The sequence below is a fragment of the Myotis lucifugus genome, unplaced genomic scaffold, assembly GCF_000147115.1.
Source record: "Myotis lucifugus unplaced genomic scaffold, Myoluc2.0 scaffold_213, whole genome shotgun sequence".
Classification (NCBI taxonomy): Eukaryota; Metazoa; Chordata; class Mammalia; order Chiroptera; family Vespertilionidae; genus Myotis; species Myotis lucifugus.
In genome coordinates this window covers 577,325-585,388 of record NW_005871261.1, presented here as the reverse complement: position 1 = coordinate 585,388, position 8,064 = coordinate 577,325, and the positions used below count along the sequence as shown (strand labels likewise).

Here is an 8,064-nt window from a genome sequence, read left to right as displayed (position 1 = left end):
ATGCAAAAAGATGGTGCAGACGATGGTTTCTCTCCAGAGTGAGCCACATAGGGCAGAGGGTATACTCAGGAGCTGGGGGTCAAGGGGAGGCCTCGCTGCAGTGTGGGTGGGCTGGGGGGACCCTGTGGAGGCCCCGGGAAGATGCTGGGGACTGGGTGCCACCCCCATGGGCCACGGCAAGACTTTGCCTGCCACTGGATGAGTCAGCCTCCAGGAGGAGCCCCAACCAGGGGCAGGGAAAGCCCCTGGCAGCGATGCACAGGCGCTTAGTACTGTTTCCCTGGCATCGTGCGTAGATACTTGCCCTCAAACACACGACACTCATGTACACTGGGGATCGTGCCCTTCTGCCACACAGGAGTGCACACAGATGAGTACACTCGAACACCCACCTGTGTTCATGCTGTGGACGTGTTTACACAAACCCCAGGCCTCCACTCACGACAAAGGTCCTGGGATATGCTCACGGGTGGCCCTACCCATGCTCCAGCCACACTGTGAATGAGACACAATTCTTCATTCACCCTTCCAGTCAGTAAGCACTTACTATGCCCAAACATATGCCCCTGGAAGGACGTAAGCCAGAGGGTAGCAGGCAGGTGCTCGGCTTGTCCTCCCAGGACCAGGTCTGCGCGTAGGTGCTCAGTGGATGCAGAGCAGGGAAGATGAGTGGAGACAGCACTTGAGTGGCCTGGAGGGGCCAGGAACTCCAGCCCTAGCCTGGAGTCTAGAGCCTGCACCCCACTGCAGCCCTCCCCCCAAGACTGCAGCCCACTTGGTCCCTGTGCCTTTAGCACACCCTAGGGCAGTGATGGCGAACCTATGACACGCGTGTCAGAGGTGACATGCAAACTCATTTTTTGGTTGATTTTTCTTTGTTAAATGGCATTTAAATATATAAAATAAATATCAAAAATATAAATCTTGGTTTTACTGTGGTTGCAAATATCAAAAAATGTCTATATGTGACACGGCACCAGAGTTAAGTTAGGATTTTTCAAAATGCTGACACGCCGAGCTCAAAAGGTTCGCCATCACTGCCGTAGGGAGCCCCCAGGGCCCATCTTCTGTCCACTCTGTCCGATTTCTCCTGGACAAAACTATGTACGGGTGGGAAGAGGAGGGAAACACAGGGAAGGCAGGTCCAAACTGGTCCAGGCACAGAAACTCCCTGCCCCGAGGGTCTTTGAAACTTGTCCAAGCTCCAACGTTTCACAGCTACAATCCAGACCAGGACAGGAAGAGGAAGGGACTCTCCCAAGGCCATGCTGACCGCCCTGCCCGGCGCTTGTGTCGAGCTGGATCTTGGTGTCTCGGACCACAGCCTCTTCGTCTTCTCCAGCACAGCCGAGGAGCGCGCCGGGGGCCGGCTGCTTTGCCCCGACTGGGTCACCGGCAGTCCGCATGTGAGGCGCCCAGCGTGGACACCCATGATGCACGGCCCGTTTGGAAGGAGAATCCGATCCAAGGCCATCTGCTCTCTGAACCCCATGAAGCACGCAGGGCTTCGCACAGGCGCCCAGCGGCCTCTCTCTGGAGGTCCCAAGTACAAGCAGCGGGTCACAGGGTCAGCCTGGTACTTGAAGGACTATGGCGCCTCTTTCACCCCCACCCCCACCCCCCACGCCAGTATCTCCCAGTCACCCTCCTCTCCTAAAAGGCATTTCGGATGCTATGGGCGCCACAGTGACCTGCCCCCCTCAACTGCCTCCTGAGCCAGAATTGGAACCTGCCTGCTGCCCCAGCCTTTCCCTCCTCTGAGTCTCCCCTTTGCCTGTCTCTTCTCTCCATGAAGCTTCTCCCTCCTCCTCCTCCTCCTCCTTGATGTTGGCAGTCTAGGGTGGGAGGGGGTAGAGAAGTGGGTCTTTGCTAAGGAGACAGATTGCACTGGGGATAGGTGGTGGGCGCGGGTCTGGTGTGCCCGGTGGCCTGGAGGCAGCACCCTGGACACATGGGGGGCAGGGGCGGCTTCTGCTTTCTGGGGATACCAGCTCCCCAGTGGCACGGTGTTTACTGCTCCCAGGCCCCTGCACCCCAGTACTGGGCGAGGAAGGAGCGTCTTGCATGGAGGTGGGGGCGTGGCTCATTTGCACACCTGCAGACCAGAGGAGAAGGTAGGGGCTGCACCTCTGAGGGGAGTCCCCTGGGGGCATCAGTCCCCTGAGAGGCACCAGCCTGCGGTTGGGGGCTTGTTGACTGGAGAGAGGTGCCTCCTCTTTCTCTTCTCACTGTCCAGGGCAAACCAGCCAATGGAGTGCGGTGCCCAGGGCCCCGGACCAAGACCAAGGGTGGCTTTCATTTTTAACACATCGGTTGGTTGGCCGATGTCACTTCTCCATGTAGCCGGGTCCTCGCTGACTTGGTTTCCTAGTCTGGTGGCTCCCTAGTCACCTTAGCGATTCCCGGGCACCCGCAGCTGTTGCGGGAAGGACGCGGGCAGGTGGCGCCTGGCAGGCGGGCCCAGGCACAGACTGGGATCTCACTGTCCCAAGACAGTGAGATCCTGGGCCAAGGTCCCTGGGGGTCGTGGGAGCTGAGGATGCTGAAGCTCCTAGCAGAGGAAACATCTCCTGCCAAGCTTTCTCCCAGCTCCCCCTGCTCGCGGGGACCGGCGCACCACTCAACCGTTCCCGCTTCATGCCCGCGGTGCCGTGGGCGCTTCCGGCAGCCTCCCCTTTCTTTCCCCGCTTGAGGCTTCCAGCACCTGGTCCAGGGGGCAACGGAGAAGCCAAACGCGGGAGCCCAATCTCCCCTCACCCCCGTATCTGCAAAGATTGCAGTATTTCCAGTTCGAATTTCAATGTGTCCATGTGCCACCCAAACAAAGCCGTGCGCGCGCAGAGCTGCGGGAAGAGAGAAGCGGGCTGAGGCCAAGATAACGAAAGGGATGTCCCCTGGGAGAGTGCGCCAAGCCTTTCTCCAAAGCTAAAGTCCTCAGGGACTCTGGCTGGATTGGATGCGTGTATTTTAACTAGTTTTCCTAAGGCGGCTCCGGGCCGCGGCGCGCACCGCTCGGCGTTTGGCATCCCCGCGGTAGCCGGGCAGCGGTGGCGGCTGCGGCGGAGGCGGTGAGGTTCCGGCCGCAGCGGCGTCGGGACCGCGCAAACACGGGACAAAGTCATCCAACTAAGAAAACGCCACCGACGGGCACAGGCGTGGTCCCCAGCTCACCGAGGTCTCTTCTGCAATTTTCTTAGAACAACTTACCCAAAATGTCCCCCAAAAGTTTCCGTGTGTGTATACACAACACAGACAGGGGCGCTGGGTCCAGGTGGTAGTTACAACACTGCACACACGCAGCTGTTCTCCCAACTGACTCCCCACTTAGCCGTGCGGACTTCACTGTGCGTCCACTATTCGTAAGAAAGAAAACTTCGTTCAAATCGATCGATTTAAATTAATACTAGCTCTTTAACCCAGGCCTTCTGTTTTTCTCTTTAAGAAGGTATGTGTTTAAGCGGGATTGTTGGAGCAGGCTGGCGGCTATCGAAATTATAAAACTAGAAAATTAAAAGCATCTTCCTTTGCTCCCTCTCCTCCGAAATTGACGGGGGTCGGGCGATGTCGCAGCTCCCAGGCGCCAGCGCTCCCTGGACCACCCCTCACTACCAGCGAGCTGACTGCTCCCGCCAGCATCTCGTTTCCCACGCTGGTTCTTCGACTAAATTCAAATACCACCCGACTGTGGCAGAGCTGACAATTTTGTGGTGTGTGATTGTGTCGGTGCGGGGAAACCAATACCCCGAGCATTCAAACATTGCGTCTAATTCCACAAACCAGGACGGGCCCCTCAGTGCGCCCCAGCGGCCTCGGGCGGGACCTCTGCGCGGAGAGCGCTGCCTTCGCCGGTGGATGGGAGGGTGGCGATCCGCGAGCAACGAAAACCTGCGTGCACCGAATCGAAAGCGAAAGAGAGAGGAAGCGGGGCTGCTCCCAGAAGAGTCGGGGGCGCACGGCAGGGCCTGGCGCGTCTGGGGCGGCCCGGGGATCTGGCTCTGGGTTTGAGGGTGAAGTGCCTGAGCCCCCACCCCGGCGGCGAGGAATGTCGGGTCTCCAACCTGGCGTGTCTCCTGGGGCCCATGCGCTCAAACACGGGCCAAAGAGAGGCAGGGACGTCGGAAGGTCGACGTGCTGACCCAGAGCCTGGTGCCCGAGGAGCCCAGCGCCCCAAAGCCTGGCGAGGTCGGTGCCGCAGCCGGCCAGACCTCGGTGGGGCTCTCGGTGAAAACGCGAAGGTGTCCGCGCTACAGGGGGCCGCCTGCGCCGGGAGCCCTCGCCCGTTCAGTGCTGATCGGAAAACCGAGGCCAGGTTAGGGGTAGAGAGGGCCAGGGTTTCTCACCTCTACTCCTGGCGACTCGGAGGAAATCCCGCTGACGCTGACGGAGACCAAGGTGGCTGCCCTGCCGCGCGCTCCCTCCGCACATCTAGGCGGCAGCCCCCACCCTCAGGCCCGCACCTCAGTAGCCGAAGACCCCTCGATCTCCGGGAGTGGCTCCCAGGGCTGAGGGCCGGGAGAAAACTTCGGTGTCGTTACTGGCTTCCGCCCCTGACCAACAGAGCTGGGAAGGAGGCTGCGAGGTGGAAGCTACCTGAGGTCAAGCCCGAGGTCTGCCGAGCCCAGCGCCGGGGCCCTGTCTGTCCCCACTTTCCCCGAGCTCCTGGGAACATCCCAAGGCCTTTTCCTCGAACCTCATTTCTCCCCTTTTGAACACACAGTCTAGCAAGTGAGGGAGGGAACATGCCTCAGTTCCCCTCCTTGCTGGCGGTCTAGAGAGTCTACCCCAGAGGGCCTTCTCCGCGCCTCTGGAAAGGGCAGAGCGTCACCTCTTGGTGCCTGGGGTCCTGATCTTGTACCTCATGTGCCTAACCGCTTCTGTACGAGGACCAGAGATCTCCTCCGGGGCAGGGAAACCCGGTGCTGAGAGGAGGGAAAGAGGAAACAGAGCTGCTGGTTGTTTGTGGCTTTGCCCTGAGTACTGCCTCCACCTGGGGCAGCCAGGGAGTGGGGCCCTGTCTGCCTGCCTTTTGTCCCAACCTTCAGCTTATGGCTTTGCCCACAGCGGGGGCAGGCGCCTGTCCTGTCCTGTCCTCAGAATTGGGTGCTTCGAGATTCCCCTCCATCCCTGATGGAAATGTGGAAGAGGTAGGCTAGACTCCCTGCTCTTTCCTCTCTCCCTGGGAGACATTTACCACCCAATAAGGCCTTACTATTATCTCCCCACCATGCAGATGAGGACTGGGGTGTGGGGGAGTTACTTGCTCTCAGGTCACACTGTGGGCAGCCCCAATGGCTAACAGAGAAAGGGCCAAGCTGGCGTGTGAAGGAAGGCCCAGTGGGGCTCAGAGGGGGTGCTTGGAGGGGGCCAGCCCTTATCCCTTTTCCTCTGGACCTGAAGGCATTTTCCAAAGAAGAACGTGGAAGCAACGTGGGATCTCTCTTTGCCTAAAGTGTAAGCCTCTTCAGCAGCCTCACCGGCGAATTTCTTTACTAGTAAAACATGAAAACCCAGTGCAATGGAAGAGAAAGCACGCAGTCTCCTGGGGTTGCACAATGCACCTCCATGGGGCCCCCAGTTTGTGACTTGCTCTCACTTAACAGTCCCAACTGTCATGGATGAGGAAGGCCCTGGGCGAGGCCAGGAGGCAGGCCAGTGCATGGGGACAGGGCCGAAAGTCGGCTGCGGAGAGTGGAAGGAGCACCTGTGTGCGCTATGAGCGGCTGTGATCTGAATGCCTGATCTCATTCCAACAGGAAGGTGGAGGAAGTGGGGAAAGGCCACCGGATCCTTCTAAATCTGCTCTCAGTCCTGCCCTATGGGTTTGGGAGTGTGTGACTACGTGCGAGGCCACACGAGTGAGTGTATCTGATGTGTGACCACGTTGGCTCATGAGGAAGAGGTTGTGTGTGTGTGTGTATGTGTAGAATGCAAGTGTAGACAGGGGTATGACGGTGCGAATTTTTGTGCGTGTCAACAACCACCTAATGAACTAGTTCTGAGCCTGAGGGAGAACCCTAGTTCTGAGCCTGAGGGAGAGCCCGTTTGAGTGCAAGAAAGTGCTTGCCTTGGGCTGCTTTCCTAAGGTTATCCCACTGCCAAGGCCTCCACCATGTCCCACTGTGTCCCCAGGCCTGTTGCCTCTCCATCTGGCCTGGATCAGCTCAGCCAAAGCCACTGCCCTGTCAGCACCGGCCCATCTCCAGGGCCCTGCCTGAGGCCTCAGGGGGAGACTGTGTACCTAGAGTTCCTAGTCCAGAGAAGACTTCCCCTCCCCTCTCCATTTCCCTCGCTCCCAGCTCGGGGCTCACCAATTCCCAGTCTGTGGAAGACAGGGTTTAGGCTTCGCACTGCTCTGGCTCAGGCCGCCCTTGAGAGAGGCCCTCTTCTCCACTATGATCGCTGAGCTCTGGGGGCCAGGCCTGCGTTCCAGGGGCCAGAGGTCATTCAGGCCTCGGTTCCCTGTGGGCCCAAGTCTTTACCAAGAAACTTTCTCTTCCCCGCTCACTGAGCCCCTCCAGATCTTCGGCTTTCTGCCCGCCTGCGGTCACCCCTAAACCATTGTTCCGCGGCTGGCCTAGAGAGAAACGCTCCGGATCCCTGGCCGGCCCACCTCCCGGCGGCGAGCCGCGCTGGGGTGGCCACTGGACTCGGGTCTTCCGCGGCCCCAGGCGACTCCGGACCCGAATCCGTGCGGCGTCCCTGTTCCACCGCATTCCGGGCGCGCTCCGACGGCTGCGCTCCCAACCGCGCTCCGCACCTGCGACGCTCCCACCTGTGGCGCCGCCAGAGGAGCCTCCAGGCCGGCGGGGAGCGAGGCCTTGGCCGCCGGGGACCCTGCGCCGGAGCGCTGAGCCGCAACTGTTTCCCGCCGGGAGCCGGGAGCCGGGAGCCCGGGCGAAACAGCCGCTTCCGAACCGGCCCGAAGGCAGCGCAAAGCGAGTGGTCGGGGAAACAGCACAGAAGGCGGGACGCAAACTCCAAGTCGGTTTAACAGCTCAAACGCTCCTGGCCTTGGCGAAGGGAGAGATGAAGGGGCAAAACGGCGCCTTGGGAGCAGCGGATCCCCATTTCTCTACCTGGAGTCCCTGCTGCTCGGCCCCGCACCTCCTCAGCCCAACAGCTCCTGCCGCCCACCAGCCCGATAGGTTTCCAGGGCGCCGAAGCCACGGGCCCCGGGGTCCCCCGCCTCGAGGGACCCGCACGTGCACTCACCGTAGCAGGGGACCTGCAGGGCCGCGTTGTGGCCACCGCTGCCTTCCTGGAGCTTGAGGCTGCCGTCCGGGGGCGTCTTGCAGGCGCCTCGTGGCAAGTAGAGGTGCGGCTGCGGCGCCGGCGGCTGGGGCTGCGGCTGCGCCGGCGGCGGCGGCTGCGGGGCGGGGGGCTGGGGCTGGAACTTGTTAAAGGAGCCCCGCGCCCCGGCGCCGCTCTCCAGGGGCGCCACCAGGTCCGGCTGCCCCGCGCTGTAGCGAGCCCGGCTCTTGGCGTCCCCGAAGCCCTGCCCTTTGGCGGCGGCGGACAGGAAAGTGGTACCGAACTTGTCGCCGCCGGGGTACGCCCGGAAAGGTGACGAGCCCTCCCGACTCTGCGACACCGGGCTGTAGTAGGCGTCCATGGCCGCGGCCGGCGACTCGCTGTAAGAGACGCAAGTCTCCGCGTTCATGCCGGGCGAGCGCGGGCGGCGGGCGGGGGCGCGAGCGAGAGCGCGAGGACGCCACCGCGCGCCCTGGCCGGGAGTTTGGAGAAGCGAGGAGGCTGTGGCTGTGCGCTCCGGGCGGGCCTGCTCCCGCTCCCTCCTCCCACCACCCTCCTCCCTCCTCTGCGCTCGCTCTCTCTGTCTCTCTCTCTCTGTCTCTTCAGTCCATTGCCCTCACCCCATCTCGCCGCTTGCTCATGTTGGGCAGACGGCGAAGGGGGGCCATCCTACAGCTGGTAAAAAATTCATATGTTTCGGGTAATTTGACCTGAGTTCCCCCATCCCACATAAAGTAGTCCAAGGGGTGATGCGGGGGGAGGGAAATTTGAAAGGGTGTTTTGTCCATCTTAATCGCCAGATTGAACGGGTCT

General features: G+C 61.0%; 1 protein-coding gene across 1 annotated transcript in view; it reads right to left on the bottom strand.

Moving 5' to 3' along the window:
* The window catches only part of ALX4 (ALX homeobox 4), a 34,471-nt gene extending 26,689 nt beyond the window's left edge, over positions 1-7,782 (bottom strand). The window contains exon 1 of the mRNA XM_006097908.3: positions 7,213-7,782. Coding sequence (XP_006097970.1) covers positions 7,213-7,660 — 448 coding nt within the window. The 5' untranslated portion in view covers positions 7,661-7,782. The remainder of the gene's footprint in view (positions 1-7,212) is intronic.
* Between the last annotated feature and the right edge of the window lie 282 nt (positions 7,783-8,064).